The sequence below is a fragment of the Triplophysa dalaica genome, chromosome 1 (assembly GCF_015846415.1).
Source record: "Triplophysa dalaica isolate WHDGS20190420 chromosome 1, ASM1584641v1, whole genome shotgun sequence".
NCBI lineage: Eukaryota > Metazoa > Chordata > Actinopteri > Cypriniformes > Nemacheilidae > Triplophysa > Triplophysa dalaica.
In genome coordinates this window covers 3906700-3925338 of record NC_079542.1, presented here as the reverse complement: position 1 = coordinate 3925338, position 18639 = coordinate 3906700, and the positions used below count along the sequence as shown (strand labels likewise).

The window sequence follows — 18639 nt, the reverse complement described above, 5'->3', positions numbered from 1 at the left end:
AAATGTCTATACCAAAACATACACCAACATTCACATTTTGTGTATATTTCTGAATGAGTAGATACCATTTCTACCATGTTTTATGCATTACCAAAGGGACTTTTATTTTGCTTGTCGATGCCTGCGTTGTATGATGACGTCAGTAGAGTGCGCTGCAGCTCGTCGGACGATTGAGGGAAGTCTGAAGCGTTAGTTCGAGGTGATTAAAACAATGCGAAATATATTTTTTACATTTTTAAGAGAATACACTCCAACACAGAATTTCATATTTTTTAGAAAATACACACACAGGTCCTTTTGAGATACATTGATCCTGCGATCTATCAGTGCTGTCATACTTTTAATCGTTGACATGGCTTTACTCTGTCAATTCTGTCATCATTTACTCACCTTCAAATTGTTCCAAATCTGTTGAACACAAATAAAGATATTTGGAAGAATGTAAGCAAATGCGATTTCGGGGGGAATCAATGACTACAATAGTAGTACAAATATCTTTCTCTGTGTTCAACCAAACAAAGAAATGTATACAGGTTAAACAACTAGAGAGTGAGTAATTCATTGCAGAATTGTCATATCTCTATAAAGATAAAAAAGTGATATTTTAATGTTTATATTATGTGGGATGACTTTATGTAGAAAACTTTAAATCACAAAAGATGACTTGCTGGATTCGTTTTTGTTGTTTACACTAATGTTATTTTGAACACCTGTGATGTTTTGGGAATGCGTTTTGAACTCTTAGTTCTTTGCTTTTGCTGCATTAGGAATGTTGTGCATGCTTTAACACATTTGTGTATTTGATTGTTATGATGTATAAAAATCTTTGTATATTTTCACAGCTCTGCACTTAAATAGTGTAGAAGCCAAAACAACCAGGAATCACTCCTGCAGTGCTGTCACAACACATTCTTCTACTCGACTATTCTGACTCACTGTTGTAATGATGGAGTGTGTTATAGAGAAGAGTGATGAAGAATCATACACAATGACAGATGAAGATACTGAGAAACAGAAAGGTTGGTTTCCAGTCTTGATGAAAGCTAAAGAGCATATGGCTATTTCTGTTTTCTGAAGAAAGACAATATTTACTGAGTAATGCATTATTCCCGATGGTGTCAAAATGACAATGGTTACATAGCTCCAAATAATGCATGAAAATGACAGAAAAATTGTAACATCATTTTTTTATGGATAATTTATATTTTTTTAACAAGAGATTGGTAGGTTTCTTCATAGAATCTGTTGAATTTAGAAGTCTTTGTTGCAATTTAGGTCAGTGGTCTCAATTCAGAAGTTTCTCATCTGTCTTGTATATCTTTTTGTCTCTTAAACTTTTAAATACCTACATATACTTACATTTTTATGTACTGCTTAAAGACTTCGTTTGCTCAAAATGAAGATTTGTTTACACTTATGTTATTTTTGACTGATATGACTTTTTGGAATGAATCCTGAAGTGTACCTATAAGGACCTATAGTGTATATCAAAGTACAAATTGTAGAATTGTACCCATATTCAATGGGCAAAAACCAAATGGGATCATTAAAATATTCATCCATGGCATTTATTATTCCTGTTTTCTTTGTCATTTAGGACAGTTATCCAGAGAAAGATTTATCAAAATATGTTTTGGGGCAGGGAATTTTTTAATAACTTTTGATTTGATTATAAATCATTTTAAATAACGGTATCTATATTTCAGAAGCTAATATAAAATCAGGGTTTTTCCTTTAACACATTACTTTTTGTAAAATGAAACTGTCTTCATTTTAGACCTGATGGGAGTGAAAGAGGAAGGTCAAGAACAACACGAAAAGAAAGGTGAACATCACTACAACAAGTTCAACACTGAAAACTATTTTAACTGCTCACAAACTGATGACAATTCCCCTCTGGAAAAAGCTGAAGAAACTTCTTCTGTATGCCATTATATGTCCATTCACAGAAGTGAAGGGCCTTACATCTGCTCGGAGTGTGGTAAGACATTTTTACGAAGAAGGGACCTTAATCTTCACATAAAGACTCACGCGAGAGAGAGGCCATACTCCTGTCCTCAGTGTGGAAAAGCTTACAAAAGTAAAGCGAGTCTTAATGATCATTTAATGGCTCACACTGGCCAAAAGGCCTTTCTCATGCCCTCACTGTGGAAAGAGTTTCATACGTAAACGAAGCCTTAATGTTCATATGAAAAGTCACACTGGTGATGGGCCTTACACCTGCCCTCAGTGTGATAAGACTTTCCCTTTTAAAACATATCTAGAGAGTCACATACGAGTTCACACTGGAGAGAAACCTTTCACGTGTCCTCAGTGTGATAAGAGTTTTACACAACAAGGACATCTTCAGTATCACATACGCACTCATACAGGTGAGAAGCCTTACTCGTGCCATCTTTGTGAAAAGAGTTTCGCACATGGACAATGTCTTAAAAATCATCTGATGATTCACTCGAATGAAAGACCATTTAGCTGCAATCTGTGCGATCAAAAGTTTGTTACTGTAGCACATCTAAAGAGACACCAGAAGACGCATATCCGTGTAAAAGGTGGTGTGTATGCTCTGTGTGTGGAATAGTATTTCTGCGGAGCATCAAAAGATTCATACTGGAGAAAAACCTTTCAAGTGCACATATTGTAGAAAGGGCTTTATCAGACTAGGACACTAATACAACATGAAGCATGCATACCGGAGAGAAGCCACGCACGTAAGAGAAGTGTCAGACAATTGCTCACCTTGAAGGTTCATTTAGAATAGAGCTGTCCGCACAGAGTGAACAAGTTGCCTACATCCTTACTATATAGCGTGTGTTATAAATTAGTGAATACTACAGTATATCGTATATTTAAAAGCAGTATGTGAGAAATACCTATATGGTTACTTTTTGTATGCATCAGGCACTTTTCCATCCATGAGGATTTCAGTGATGTGGGTACCAAGAAATGTGTAATTTGTGATTAAATTGTACTTGTTGAACAATACGTGTCGTGAAGTAAATTATTTTTCATGACCCTGTTATTGAAAACATGGGAAATGTAGTCTGGAGCGTATAATGCAATATTGCATACAATGTTGAGATTAACATTTACACAGTTAAGAAGTAGGTACTTATTTTAATAAAGTATGTACGTTCACAGAATGCGACATTGAATATGAAAATGAGAGATACCATCTCATTCATTCATAGAAGAAGGTAAATTACATTACAATTAATGGGTGGACCATTTGAACCTGATTATAGTTATTAACATTCACCGGTTGTGTATATTTCTGTCTGGGTATATAGTACTATTATTTTCATGTTTGATGCGTTTGGAGATAATTTAGTCAGAGTGACTAAAGGGACTTTTATTTTGGCTTTCCGACCTCATTGTGTGACGACGTCAGTAAAGTGCGCTGCCTGCAGCTCGTCGGAGCGAAATATGAAAGCGGTTCTCCGATGTCACCTAATGTGTTGGTATTTACATATAACAACGTAACTGCCGTAATACCTTTAAATAAACAAACTTAAAAGCAAACCAAACGCTCAATGTAATGTTAAGTAAAATTGGGGTCTGGGGACCCCCACGAGGGGGGACATTTACTCAGTACATTTGCTCAAAGTCACTGTGGCAGCTGTGAGACCGTCAGAGGAGACCTGGTCCTCCCGGCTGAGTCTAGTTTCTTCCGACGTTTCTTTTCTCTCCATTTATTTATCATAGGAGTTTGGGTTCCTCGCCACAGGTTAGTGTTGACTTGCTTACCGGGAGAATGCTTTTGTTATATATTATTTATTATCATGATCTTGCTTGTTTTATAAACACCATGCATTGTTCTGTGTTTTGCCTTTTTCAGTTTTTCTCCTCTAAAAGCTGCTTTGGAACAATATATAGATATATTTTATATAAATAAAATGGAATTGAGTCCAGATGGCTCTCAGGAGACCCCAGACAAATTCACAGAGAAAAAGACAAAGCAAACATGAACATGATTGCAGTTTCATTTGTTTATTTCATTTGTTTATATTTCTTAAGTGTGTATCTGTTCATTCAGACTACATGCATACTTAACAGAAGTGTATATATTCGTTTTTTATCTATCTAGTAAGTGAAACAAGATCTCATGTGAAAGTTGTTGCGGTACAAATAGATTTGAATTAAAAATGTTTATCTTCTACATTGTATGTTCAACATAATTATAGTCAATTATTTAATATATTGTCTTTAAAATATCACACTTATATCACACTACACTGTAAAAGTTGGAAACCCCCTGTTGTAGCACACAAACTGTTTCATGTATTTACAGTTAGCAGTAAATGAAGATATGTAGGTAAAGGTTTGTCATTCTGTATCATAATCAACTTAATTTCACTATGATAATCTTTGACATGGTCTTACTAAAGATATATAGGCAATATTTTAACATGTTTAGCTTATGTAGAATGATTTTTTTATGTAGAAAACGTCAAAACCCAAAAAAATGACTAGCTTGGTTTCACAGGCAAGGTTACATGCATTTGTTTTTATGTTCACACTAATGTTATTTTTGACTCCTATGACTTTGTTGGAATGCGTTTGAACTCTTAGTTCTATGGTTGTGCATGCTTTAAAACATTTTGTATATTTGGTAGTTAACAAGTGTCAACATAAAAGTCTTTGTTTATTTTTCAGGTCTGTCCTCTGTAGTACTCTGTACTAAAACGGTAAATATCGGGAAAGCCATAAATACAGAAGAAGCCTAGCAAACAGGAATCACACCTTCTGTTACAACAAATTCTTCTACTCAATTATTCTGACTCACTGTTGTAATGATTAAGTGCTTTATAGAGAAGAGTGATGAAGCATTATACACAATGACAGATGAAGATACTGAGGAAAAAACAGGTTTGTGTCATCTTAATGACTGCTTAAAAGGATAGGGTCATTCTGTTTTTAATAGAAAGACGTACCTGAATGATGAAGAACCATATTTACTGAGTAATCACAATGTTCACATGGAGCCAATTAACAGAACAAACTGTATCATCAGTATTTTTTACTATTCAAATTTTTACACAGAGATTGGAAAAACTGCTCATAGAATTCATGTCAGTGGTGACAATTCAAAGGTTTCTTATCAATCTTACATATCTATTTAGATTCTGTCTCTTAACCTTATAAATAAGCATTAAGTAAAGCTTATTTGTAGGCAAAGAATTTGTCCAAAAAGGAAGGTTTGTTTATATTATTTACACTAATGTTCTTTTTAATTCTTATGACTTTTTGGGAATGAATTCTGAACTTTATGGTAAAGAGTTACGAAGATGGCAGCGTAGTTCAAGTGCAAATTATAGAGTTGTTCCATTCCATGGAATGGAATGGAAGAGTTTTTTACAAAGAAGATATCTTAATCATCACATAAAGACTCACTCTAGTGAGAGACTATACTCCTGTCCTCAATGTGGAAAGAGTTTTAAACATAATAGAAGCCTAACTAATCATATGAAGTGTCAAACTGGTGATCGGCCTTACACCTGCCCTCAGTGTGATAAGACTTGCACAAGTAAAGCAAATCTAGAGAAACACATACGTGTTCACACGGGAGAAACCTTTTACATGCCCTCAGTGTGATAAGAGTTTTACACAACGAGGACATCTTAAGTATCTCATACGGGTGAGAAGCTTTACTCCATAAAGTTCCATAAAGTCACAAAATCTCACACATCATCTGATGATTCACTAAAATGAAAGGCCATTATCTGCGATCAGTTTGATGAAAAGTTTGTAACTTGCAGCGCTGCTAAAGATACACCAGAGGACTCACACCAGTGTGAAAGGTGGCTTGTGCTCTGTGTGGAAAGAGTTTCACGTGTAAGCAATATGTCACACTAGTGATGTACCTTTCAGCTGCGCTTAGGGTGGTATGGGTTACTATATAAATCACTTCTAGAGGCAAAGAAAAATCCTTAAAGGGAATTCACATAACTTATTTTCCTTTTTGTAAGTGTTTCAATAAAGTTGTTCTGACTGAACTATTTCATATTTGACTGATATGTGATAAAAAAACTTCACAGATTAAAGTCTTGTTTCTATTGTTCACAGATGGATTTTACATTTTAGGAATAAGTAATGGGTGCTGAACAGTGTCATTATTGAGAAATTTAAACACAACAAATACATTGAAATACAACTGTGATTTGTCATCGAATATTCAGAAACAATATTGTCCATAAGGTTCTATAACAAATAGCTAGCAGGTTTTATCAGCAGACTAAATTTTTTGTGTGTTTGTAGGTGGTCCTTGGAAATTGTTGAAAGGATTTCACGATTTTGAAATGAAGACTTTTATTTTGTTTGTCGGGGCTTTCTTATGGTGACGTCACATGGAGTGCGACGCAGGCTGCTTGTCAGTCGATTTTTGAGGTGAAAGAAATGAAACGAACTGTGGTTTAATTTTAAAACAAGTGTATTTTAACGAAATAATAATTTTATAGAATATTATTTATTTGTAATGTATTTTGCGCTGGGCTAACATTTATAAGTGATATTTGTTCTCTCGAAGAGCAGATTAACTGTACCCTTCAAGCCATTTAGTTATGTTATTTAAATCTATTGATGTTTTTTTAAGTGTTTTTGAAGGATTCTGAAAAAACATGTTTCCACAGTTTAATAGTAAGTGGTGTGAGCATAAGATTACCTAATGTAAATGTATTTGTTCTGTGGTCTGCAACACTGTAAGCACTTGTATTTTAGCTATATTTGTAAATTGTTCACTTTTGCTTTCTTTCGTTTATGAGCATCGTTTTGATAGGTGAGCTTTATTGCATAAATCTGAATGTCTAAATCAAGCTTCAAATTATTTTACCGCTTGTAGCCACTAGGGGGCCCCCAGCTTGCGTGGTGGTTAACAACGCTACACCCATATGACTGTAAATGGGAAAACTCATGTGTACTTGTGCTGTAAAGTAGAAAGTGTTAACACATATTGATACATTCAGTATATTCGTTGTTAGCATACGTAAATACAACTATGTTTGTATGTTCTTACAGGTCTTTTTCTGGAGTCCTCAAACATCTCACAATGTTCATCAAAACCATTCACACGCCAATTCATCTTTCAATACTAGCCAAACATGCTGGAACCACACCTGCTGTCACAGCACATTCTACTCCTCGACTATTCTGACCCGGTGTTGTAATGATGGAGTGTGTTAAAGAGGAGAGTGATGAAGAATCATACACAATGAGAGATGAGGATACTGAGGAAAAGAGAGGTTAGTGTCCCATCTTAATGAATGATAAAGAGCATGATGTTTAGTTCTCTGGTAAATCATAACAGCTGAATAATATTATATAGAATTTAAGGGACTTGACTTAAATTATTATAAAATAGAATGTAGTCATGTACTACCAAATGTATGCAATGCCTATGGGCAGCTATTAAAGATATAGCAAGCCCACGGTCCTATATACTTGAACGGGGGAAAGAAAATATTTCTGAAATCGCATATTACAGCATTAACAGCATATTTCCGTTCAATTATTAAACATGACATGAACTGTATCATAACTTTGATTTGCTAAGCTTAAATTGTACTCACGAGAGCCCCCGCCCCACAGAATCGCAGTCTATTCTGATTGACGTTTGGCTTGTTTTACTGGAAGCCAGGCCATATTGAGCATTGGATTGACCAGTGGCGCTTAATATTAATATCTTTTGGACTATATGTGATGCAAATAGAGCGGTTATCAATCTTTAAACCATATTTAATGTATTAAACTGGGCTTTGATTTGACATTTGATATAATTTTTGAAATGAGCCTGTCTTCTTTTTAGATCTGATTGGAGTGACAGAGGAAGGTCAAGAACACAGTGAGGACGAACAGCAGTATCATAATGTAATAACTGGAGAAAATTCATTCAGCTCCTTACAAACTGATGAGAACTCCCCTCAAAAGAGAACCAAAGCCAAACATTCTTTTGAATGCCATATTTGTGGTAAGACGTATTCAAGAAAAGGATATCTTCAAGATCATATAATGACTCACACTGAACAAAAACCTTTCTCATGCCCTCAATGTGGAAACAGATTTAAACATAAGAGAAGCGTTGCTGTTCATATGAAAAGTCACACTGGTGATGAGCCTTACACTTGCCCTCAGTGTGATAAGACTTTCACAGCCAAAAAAAATCTAGAGAAACACATACGAGTTCACACGGGAGAGAAACCTTTCAAGTGCCCTCAATGTGATAAGAGTTTTACACAACAAGGACATCTTAAGTATCACATACGGCTTCATACAGGTGAGAAGCCTTACTCGTGTAATCTGTGTGATAAGAGTTTCACACAAAAACCGAGCCTCGATCATCATCTGATGATTCACTCAAATGAAAGGCCGTTTAGCTGTAATCAGTGCGATAAAAAGTGTATTACTGCAACGCTGCTAAATAGACACCAAAGGACTCATACTCGTGTGAAAGGTGGCGTGTGCTCTGTGTGTGGAAACGTTTTTCTGACGAACAGATCCCTTCTGCAGCATCAAAAGGTTCATACTGGAGGAAAAACTTTCAAGTGCTCAAATTGTGGAAAGGGCTTTAAACAGACTTGCCACCTAAAACAACATGAAGGAAAGCATACCGGAGAGAAGCCATACCGCTGCCACGCATGTAAGAAAAGTTTCACGGCTTAAAGAATCATTTAAAAGAGACCTGTCCTCACAAAGTGAGCAAGTTGCCTACCTCCATACTACATAGCGTGTTGTAAATTAGCATAGCTGAATACTTAGTATATTTAAAAAGCAGTACTAGAGAAATACCGAGGTGCTTAACTGCTTTTTTGTATGCATCAGACAGACACTTTTCTATCCCGTGAGGATCTGAGTGATGTATGTACCAGAAATGTATTGCTTAGGGTTAAGTTGTACTTAGGTGGGTATGATGCAGAGAACTGAAAATGATTGAAGTTTTTATTCAAAAGTATTTAAAAAATGTGTTGTTATTGCAGTGATTGTCTAGCACTGCACATTTTGTATGTCTTTTTTTCAGACACAATTTATTCAGGTCAGAATCTTCATGCTATAGCATATACTGATATTCTAGAGATTTGCGTGCTTCTTATTTTATAGCAACAGTTTAGGAAGGACAATTTTCTATTACAACACCACAATGCCTCTGTGTATGAGGAAAGATCCTGAAAGAAATGATTGATTGAGTCAGTCTCGAAGAACATGACTAGTCGGCATAAAGCCATGTCCTGAACCTAGCTGAACACATTTGTTGTGACTAAGTGCAGACCTGGAGTCAAAAACTCATCACCCCACCACAATCACCTGTGCACAGGAGTACAGTTTTGAGACAGAAAAGCGTTCTGAAACTGTTGACAATGACATTTCTACAAACGGCATTGTAAAGAATTTGGTTTCCATCTCAGTTGCAACAGTTTTGATAGCACCCTTTTTTCTGTTGCTCACACGGCTGTACCCCTGTGAGACAGAAACTCATCACTGCACATCAGGTACTTAGAAAGTCTGCATTAAAAAACACACCAAATGTGTTGATGTGGGACTTGGCTTTATGCAACTGTTTCTATAAAATTAAAAACAGGTAATTCTCTAGAATATCGATGTAGGCTATAGCTAACGGATTTGATATCATGGAAATAATGTAGTCAAACCTGTACATTAGAAGGAATCATCCCCAAACTTTTGTCCATATAGTGTTTATGTGCATTTGGCAATAAGTGTGCATGGTTTATGTATGTACAGTTACTGAATGAAATAATTAACTTACATAAGGTGTCTGCTCATTAAAAAGTTAATGAGTTATTTACATGATTGAGTTTGTTTTAAGTACTTAAATGACAACATACAAAATAAAAAGACTGGAATCTGTTATAGAAGCAAAATAAATACGTTTCAGAATTATTTTGACGCAGATAAACCCAACTATAGGATTACTCCAAAATATATATTTTATTGCATAAACTTCTACATCATTTCTAAGAAGTAACTGACCCAACACAGAGTGACTTAAGGGACTTTTATTTTGCATCACGGATCCTGTTGTGTGATGACGTCAGTAGAGTGCGTTGCAGTGGTTGCTACTCGTCGGACGATTGAGAGATATTTCGAGGTGAATAAAACAATGCCAAATAGAATTTTAGTTTATAGCAAATGCACTCAAAATACTTGGATATTACGTACAATTTTAAAACGTTAAGCTCGGAACTAGACTGCCGAACACCGGCCCTCCAGGAGCTGTTATGCTGGGGCCACATCACAAGATAATCGGCCCGATTTCTCCCCTTTCGACAGTTCTAGGTAAAGTCCCGATGATCTTAAACGGCTCTAAAGATTATTTTGTCAGATTTCACTGTGATGTGATGTGAGTGAATTAACCTGATCGGAAGAACATCAGAGTTGAATATTGACCATCAGAAATCCTTAAACGCACAAGATTGTCACCTGGAACAAAACAATACCCTATAGAAAGTCAGCCGACGGAAGTATACAGCCGAGTTATCACTCCAACAAACCCTTTTCTTTATTCTGTCAAAAGCATTACAAACACTATCAATGCAATTACGATTAATTTCACTAAAAAACAGTCAAGTGACGGTAGTTGTGGAGTCCGAGTTTGCGGATGATTTAAGGTGGATCAGAAAAATAGGTCGAGTGGAGCTGGTCGAGCCAGTAGACTCTATCGAGTGATAATATCAGCAGCTATTTTGTTTACCAATACTTTATTAATATTCCTTTTTAACAACTGTGAAGACATAAATACAACAATATTTGAGTTGCGTTAAAATGACGTCTAGTGCTTTGCCACCTTAAATGCTTTAGACGACGCTGCTTGAGCAATTTCTCAACGATGAATAATATTCTTAAAATAACATAAAAGGTTTTATATACACACATTTGTTTATATTGAACACATGTATAATAACATAGCTTACAGTGAAATAATAATTTACTTATTCTGAAATCTCGAGAGAATTTTCGAGATCTCCTGTGTTCGCAGTCAGGACTCTGAAGCAAAATAATTAAATATTTTTCTCCTCATGTTTGTGGCCTCTCACCGTTTAAAACTCTTAAAAGATTTAAAAAAATATTTTGATGTGGACCCAGCATTAGAAGTAGATGATATGTAGGTAAATAATGTGTCATCCTCTCTGAAAAACAGACTGAAGTGTCACAATCAAATTTTAAGATAACGAGTAAGTTTGTAAAGTTTGCTTTCGTTATGATTTTAATCTTTGACACGGCCTCAGTATTAAAGATATAAAGGTAATATTTGTATGATGGTTTTATGTCGAAAACTTAAATCACAAAAGTGACTAGCCGGTGGATTTTCACAGGCAGGGTAAGATTTGTTTTTATTGTTATTTTTAACTCCTGTGTGACTTCTTTGGGATGCATTTTGCTGCCAACAATTGAAAGTGTGCACGCTTTAATACATTTTGTGTATTTTTGGTTATTGTCAATATACCTTTTTTTTGCATATTTTCTCAGGCATGTCCTCCATAATCCTCTGCACTAATGTAGTATGTCATATCACACAGTCTTCAGTGAAGCCATTTCCACACCAATTCTTCTATAAACACAGTGAAGAGCCAAATAAGCAGGAATCACACCTGCTGTCAAACACCACTGTTCTGATCCACTGTTGAAATAATGGAGCCTGTTAAAGAGGAAAGAGATAAAAAATCGTGGACAATGAGAGACGAGGATGCTGAGGAAAAAACAGGTTGGTGTCAAATCTGACTCATGTCAGGGGTGACAATTTAAATGTTTCTTATATATCTTAATGTCTGTTCAGATTCTTTTATTATTACTATAATTTTTTTGCCCAAAATGAAGATTTGTTTTCAATGTTTTTTTTTTTTTTTTTTTACTTTTTTTGGAATCCATTTTAAAGTTTGATGCTGATTAATAAGGCCCCATATGGTACTGTCATGGAGATAAAGTTAAGTCAGTGTCCAAGTGCAAATTGTAGAATTGTATTCATATTGAACGGTCAAAAACCAAATGTGGATCACTTAAATATTCATCCCATCTAATATTTTGGCTTTCTTCATCATTTGAAAACTTCTTTATCGAGTAAAAGATTGATCAAAATCCACAGGAATTATATGTAATTTGGTTGATTGTAAGATAATAACTTAAATTAATTATTTTACGTAATTGCAGTAATTAATATTAAATTGGTGTTTCATTTTACATATATTGTTGACATGTTACTGTCTTCATTTTAGAGCTGAAGGGAGTGAAAGAGAAAGATCAAGAACAACATGAAAAGAAATACGAACATCACCACGACAATTTCAAAGCTGAAGAAAATTCTTTTAGCTCCTCACAAACTGATGAGAATTCCCCTCAAGAAAGAGATGATGACAACAATTATTTTGTGTGCCATATTTGCGATGAGACTTTCTCACTTAAAGGGCGCCTAACGGATCATATGAGGATTCACAGTTGTGAAGGTTCTTACACCTGCCCGCAGTGTGAAAAGAGTTTTTCACGAAGAAGGAATCTTTATCTTCACATAAAGACTCACTCTAGAGAGAGACTATACTCCTGTCCTCAATGTGATAAGGCTTTCAAAAGTAAAGGGAATCTTCTAGAACATATACTGACTCACACTAACCAAAAGCCTTTCTCATGCTCTCAATGTGGAAAGAGTTTTAAACATAATAGAAGCCTTACTAATCATATAAAGTGTCACACTGGTGATGGGCCTTACACCTGCCCTCAGTGTGATAAGACTTACACAAGTAAAGCAAATCTAGAGAATCACATACGAGTTCACACGGGAGAGAAACCTTTCAAGTGCCCTCGGTGTGATAAGGCTTACACAATTAAAGCAAGTCTAGAGAATCACATACGAGTTCACACGGGAGAGAAACCTTTCAAGTGCCCTCAATGTGATAAGAGTTTTACACAACAAGGACATCTTAAGTATCACATACGGATTCATACAGGCGAGAAGCCTTACTCGTGTAATCTGTGTGATAAGAGTTTTACACATAGACTAAGTCTCAAACGTCATATGATGGGACACTCGAATGAAAGGCCGATAAATGTGACCAGTGTGATCCAAGTCTCACTTAGAAGAGAGCTGTCAACAAAGTGAACATGTCGCCTACAGTTATGAAGTAGGTTCTCTTGTTTAATTTACCATGTTCTGTTAATAAGCCATTTTGGATCCAGTGCATCTATATCTCCATCAACTATATCTCTATTAATATTCAAAAGCGTTCAATTTTGTTCACGATGGTTGTGATGCAGAGAACCGAAAATGATTGATATTGAATTGAGATTAATAAAAACTAGAACACCCGAACAGAAAATGGTAATTTTTTCACAGTCATTTCACTTCAGTTCCATAGATCGTTTTTTTTTGCCTGAATTATCGCAGTGATTCCCATGTTCGGAAGTACATATTTTGGATGTCTCTCTTTTGTCTTCTCTTCCTGAGTTCGAGTCCTCGTTTGTGGTCATTCCTGGTTCCTGTTCCCCTCTCTGATCCCATAATTTCCTTTCAATATAAATGCCAAAAAATACTAAACAAAAAAAACATTTGTGTGGGGCTGTTGTTAATGTAAATGTGTAATGTATTATATTCAATAATGTAAAGTAGGAGGGTTTCAGTATCCTGCATTTATGTTTAACTTTATATTTACTTATTTATTCCACGTCTAACTTTTTAACAAACAAAATATAAGAGATGGATGGATATTGAATGAAATAAAAATCAAATGACATTAAAACCATATTAATAAGAATCAAATCGCCAAATTGGTGAAATTGTTACACACCTGTCATCTTAGTGACCATAGTTCACACTGGAGAGAAACTTTTACATGGGCTCAGTGTAATAAGAGTTAATGGAGACATCTTAAGCTTGACATATGAATGCATGCAGGCGAGAGGCCTTTCTCGTGCAATCTTTCTGATAAGAGTATCACACAGGTGAAAGGCTTCAAATGGCATCTGCTCTTAAAAACGTTAGTGTGGTCAAACCTTTGTTATGACTCATACAATGTCAAAGGTTGCGTCTGGAAAAGCCTTTTTAAAACCCCTATCTCTCCTTTGCTAACCTCTGATTTTTAATAGTTTCCTTAATGTTTTTGTTTATTTAATGGTAACCTGCAGGTTTATTTTTTACAGTCATTGTTCAAGGTGTTGTGCAGAAATATTGCAATTACAGTTTAATTATGGCTTATTAGTCAGGAGTCTTTGTGTTTTTCGCTCTTAAGGGAGTATATCATTTATTTTCCTTCTTTGTAAATGTTTAAAAAGTGCTTTGCTGTCTTAACTACTCCATGTTTGACTGCGGTGTTAGATAGATTATGGTTTTATTTCTATTGTTCTTGTGACTGCTAGATTTTAGGAATTAGTTATGGGTGTTGAACAGTTTAAGTGAGACATTTAAAAACAACAAGTTTGGTTCCAAAATGAGTTAACAAAAATCATCAACAATTATTTTTATTGTGCATTCCAATTAATATCAATCAAACTGCATTTTTTTTTATTTAAGCCATAATAACTAAAAAAATACAGCTAAATAACACAATGAAATCATGATAACATTATCAAAAACATGATTTTTATCTCATTTTGCAACCAAACTTTCAGAATACAACTATGATGTGTCTCCTTACATTTATAAAAATATCACATATGGCAGATTTTCATCAGTAGATAACCATTATTCGACAAATGTATTGTGTTTGAGGATGGTAGCTGGATTATCTTTAATGGATTTCACGATTTTGGAATAAAATTACTTTTATTTTGCTTCTCGGGGCTTTCGTGTGGTGACGTCACATGGAGTGCGCCCGCAGCTCGCCAGTCGATTGTCTGAGGTGAGCGATATGCTACGATATGGTTTTATTTTTAAACAAATGTACTTTAACGAATTAAATATTACAGAAACAATTTAAGATAAATAAAAGTTTGTAATTGGTAAAGCTGCCCACAGTTCTTTTGTGCTAGGCCAACATTAATACGTGGTTTTGTTCTGAATAACGCTACACGTCAACGAGCAAGTTTGCTTTAACGTTACCTTACGAGGCATTTAACGTCAGTTATGTTGTATTGTGTTGATGTTGAGGCTTTTTGAAGAATTGTGAGAAATATATGTTTTCACACGGTTGATAGTGTGTTGTGTGAGTATCAGATCACCTAATGTATCGTGTTTGTATTCCCAATTAAAAAACAAAACAAGTGCTCACGGTGTTGCAGACCACAGAGCAAACAGTACTGTACAGTCATTACTTAAGCAGTACGTGTAGATTGCATTTACATTTATGAATTTGGCAGACAACATTGCATTATACTATACATTTGCTTCTATAGATTATTTGTGGTTAAACAAATTGCCCAAAATGAAGATTTATTTTGTCATTGTTAACAGTCATTCAATTACACCCATATGACTTTCTTTGGGAACTCATGTGCGTAGAAAGAAGTGAACACACATCTTAATACATTTAGTATATTGATTATCAACAAGCATCAATATTAACATGTTTGTATGTTCTTACAGGTCTTTTTCTGGAGTCCTCAAACATCACACAATCTTCAGTGAAACCATTCACACGCCAATTAATTTAAATTCTAGCCAAACAAGCTGGAACCACACCTGCTGTTACAACACATTCTACTCCTCTTATACTTTGACTCACAGTTGTAATGATGGAGTATGTTAAAGAGGAGAATGAAGAAGAATTGTGCACAATGACATATGATGATGCTGAGGAAAAGAGAGGTTGGTGTCCCATCTTGATGTCTGCTAAAGAGCATTTGATTTGGGATTTGACTTAAATTATAAAATATAATGGTAGTCACAAGTCATGTATTACATATGACAGTAATAGACCTGTAATGAATCTTTAAACCATCATTAACGTCCTAATATTAAACTGGGCTTCAATTTTACATTTGCGTAATTTTTTCATAATTCTTTTTAGATGTGATTGGAGTGACAGAGGACGGTCAAGAACACAGTGAGGACAAACATCAATATCATTATCTCGTCACTGAAGAAAATTCATTCAGCTCCTCACAAACTGATGAGAATTCCCCTCAAAAGAGAACCGAAGCCAAACATTCTTTTGCATGCCCTATTTGTGGCAAGAATTTTTCACGCGAAGTGGATCTTAATGTTCACATAAAGATCCACGCTGGAGAGAGGCCGTACCTCTGCCCTCAGTGTGGAAAGGGTTACACACGTGAAAGGCATCTTAAGGAACATTTAATAATTCACACTGGCCAAAAGCCTTTCTCGTGCCCTCATTGTAGAAAGAGATTCATACGTAAGCAGAGTCTTAATATTCATATAAGAATTCACACTAGTGATTGCCCTTACACTTGCCCTCAGTGTGATAAGAGTTTCTCATCCAATTACCATCTACAGACTCACTTACGAGTCCACACAGGAGAGAAACCTTATACATGCCCTCAGTGTGAGAAGAGTTTTACACAGCGAGGAAATCTTTTGTATCACATACGAATTCATACAGGGGAGAGGCCTTACTTGTGCCATTTGTGTGATAAGGGTTTCACTCACGCACAAAATCTGAAACTTCATCTGTGGTGTCACTTGAAAGGGCGAAAGGCTGTTTAAATATCTCTTTAATATCAAAGAGTAGCGGGGGGCACAGTGGCGTAGTGGTTAGCACATTCGCCTCACACCTCCAGGGTTGGGGGTTCGATTCCCGCTTCCGACTTGTGTGTGTGGAGTTTGCATGTTCTCCCCGTGCCTCGGGGGTTTCCTCCGGGTACTCCGGTTTCCTCCCCTGGTCCAAAGACATGCATGGTAGGTTGATTGGCATCTCTGGAAAAATTGTCCGTAGGGTGTGAGTGCGTGAGTGAATGAAGAGTATATAATGCCAAGGAGCATGTGAAGATGATAAAACACAAGAGACTGCACACCGAAGAGAAGCTTACTAAATTTGCATTTGTACTGTAATACTGTTTCTGGGGGTCATTTGTTTAGTATTTACAACAATAATCAAATTTTCCATCTATATACTTAAATGTACATATTCTTTTTCATGGGTCTGATGCAAATAGAAATTATGATTGGAGTGAGATGTTTATTGGAATTGTTCACCCAAATCGGTATATTCTATCATTATTTTCATGAAATGTATATAAAAATAGATGTATTGAAAACTAATGCTTACAACCTGTTTTTTCCCAATATTTTGTGCTATATTTCTCCTTGTTTACTTTACCAAGATGGTTGGGTTTAAATACCAAAAGGACAGTGCCCTAATGCCCTAATGCTGATGGTTTTTATCATCTCTTACATTTTTGCATTAAGAAACACTTCTATAGCTATGCTTTATTGACTGAACTATTTAATTCTTGACTGAAATTTGACGAAAAATGGAATAGAAAAACAGTTGTCCATTGGGTTATGGTTAGAACTAGTAAAGTTAAATCCACTTAAAGGAAAGCAAAGTAGTATGTGAGTAATTTAAATACAATGTTGCTGATGATAATTGGCATTTTTTGTAATAACATATTCAGTCAAAATCGATGAAAGAGGTTCTATTCTTATACAATCTCATTCCAATCTTATTTGGAAGCCTTTAAAAATGTAGTAATTGTAGTGCAATTTGAATGATTATTCATAATACAAAATACAAAACAGCCTAAATTTGATAAAAACTTCAGTGCAGATTTAAATTGCATGATTACTACAGTACTTATTTGTGAAAACTGTTATGTGTCCCTTATGATAGAGTTTTCGCTCCTGGCATGATGTTGAAAGAATAATGTAACGAAATGTAAAGAATAATTTCATGTTTCCTTCTTTATTACATGTGCTGTGTGTATGCATGCAAATATGTTTCATAGTCAGTCTGTTTTTGTAGCCAAGAAAGTTTGAGTAATCGGCAATTGTGTCTGCTTTAAATCGTGGCTTAAATGTAGAGATAGATTAGAGTTTTTTTCTTTGCTTGCGAATTTTATAGTTTTTTCGAACAAAGTGCAGTTATTGCTTTAAATATGTCCTTAAGGCCCGGCTTCGCAGACATGGCTAAGCTTAAGACAGGACTATGCCTTAGTTGAATTAAGATATGTATGTCGCTTTTATAAAATTCTTAAGATGGATACGTTACTAATGTATTTTAAGATATTTCTGGGCAAGTTATATTCAGTTTATACAGGTCACACATTCATTTTAGTCTGGGACTAGCTTTAAGCCTTGTCTGTGAAACCAGGCCTTATTTCCTACAGCCCACGTTACAAGGTGCTGTCCATAGCGGTGGTGCTGAATTAATGGTGAAGGGACCGGTGCCGTGGCTTCACCTTACTTCAAATATAAATACTTTTATTTGACAAGTATTAATCAATTATTATACAGCATTATCTTATTTTAAATTAATGATTCAAGCATGATTAACACAAGCCTTTTCTAATACAGAAAGTAGAGAATAATTGACGGTTTAAGTCTCTAATGAATGCTTAGACTCTCTCTTTCTGACTAAAAGAGTTTCATAAAGTCACAAAATCTGAACCAATGTAAGACCTTCTAGCTGTGATCAGTGTGATAAAAGGTTGCTAGGCTGCTAAACAGACACCAGAGGACTCATATCGATTATACAGACTTGCCACCTTACACACTCTTTTCATACTTGTAATCTCTACCGATGAGATGATATA

General features: G+C 35.4%; 2 protein-coding genes and 1 long non-coding RNA gene across 8 annotated transcripts; all 3 read left to right on the top strand.

Annotated features, from left to right (window-relative positions):
• The first annotated feature begins 135 nt into the window (after positions 1–135).
• On the top strand, positions 136–9828 carry LOC130416124 (gastrula zinc finger protein XlCGF8.2DB-like). 4 transcript variants are annotated; one of them, XM_056742281.1, is made up of 7 exons: positions 136–199; positions 843–1019; positions 1778–1825; positions 4654–4866; positions 6256–6384; positions 7012–7235; positions 7799–9828. In XM_056742281.1, the coding sequence occupies exons 6-7, from the start codon at positions 7160–7162 to the stop codon at positions 8650–8652; spliced, it is 930 nt and encodes a 309-aa protein (XP_056598259.1). In that variant the 5' UTR covers positions 136–199; positions 843–1019; positions 1778–1825; positions 4654–4866; positions 6256–6384; positions 7012–7159; the 3' UTR covers positions 8653–9828. The 4 variants fall into 4 exon arrangements, 3 of the variants coding, with proteins under 3 accessions (XP_056598259.1, XP_056598481.1, XP_056598570.1); XM_056742503.1 differs by lacking the exons at positions 136–199; positions 843–1019; positions 1778–1825 and adding an exon at positions 3215–3724; XR_008906161.1 differs by lacking the exons at positions 4654–4866; positions 6256–6384; positions 7012–7235; positions 7799–9828 and adding an exon at positions 1950–2982.
• A 192-nt stretch (positions 9829–10020) lies between these two features.
• LOC130422033 (gastrula zinc finger protein XlCGF7.1-like) lies at positions 10021–13523 on the top strand. Of its 3 annotated transcripts, none has more exons than XM_056749467.1 (3): positions 10021–10093; positions 11473–11707; positions 12216–13523. In XM_056749467.1, exons 2-3 carry the CDS (start codon positions 11635–11637, stop codon positions 13091–13093), a joined length of 951 nt encoding a protein of 316 aa, XP_056605445.1. In that variant the 5' UTR covers positions 10021–10093; positions 11473–11634; the 3' UTR covers positions 13094–13523. The 3 variants fall into 3 exon arrangements, with proteins under 3 accessions (XP_056605445.1, XP_056605444.1, XP_056605443.1); XM_056749466.1 differs by having other exon boundaries at positions 10041–10281; XM_056749465.1 differs by having other exon boundaries at positions 10041–11323.
• Positions 13524–14787: 1264 nt separating this feature from the next.
• LOC130424304 (uncharacterized) lies at positions 14788–16837 on the top strand. The gene is made up of 3 exons (XR_008906928.1): positions 14788–14828; positions 15512–15733; positions 15936–16837. It is a non-coding gene; the product is annotated as an uncharacterized LOC130424304 (long non-coding RNA).
• Positions 16838–18639: the final 1802 nt, after the last annotated feature.

What these genes read in the sequence shown, in the direction of transcription:
- LOC130416124 (XM_056742281.1), top strand. Translation starts at nt 7,160, where the DNA reads ATGATGGAGTGTGTTAAAGAGGAGAGTGATGAAGAATCATACACAATG. An exon ending in GGATACTGAGGAAAAGAGAG is followed by an intron (nt 7,236 to 7,798) that starts GTTAGTGTCCCA and finishes TCTTCTTTTTAG; the next exon opens with ATCTGATTGGAGTGACAGAG.
- LOC130422033 (XM_056749467.1), top strand. Translation starts at nt 11,635, where the DNA reads ATGGAGCCTGTTAAAGAGGAAAGAGATAAAAAATCGTGGACAATGAGA. An exon ending in GGATGCTGAGGAAAAAACAG is followed by an intron (nt 11,708 to 12,215) that starts GTTGGTGTCAAA and finishes TCTTCATTTTAG; the next exon opens with AGCTGAAGGGAGTGAAAGAG.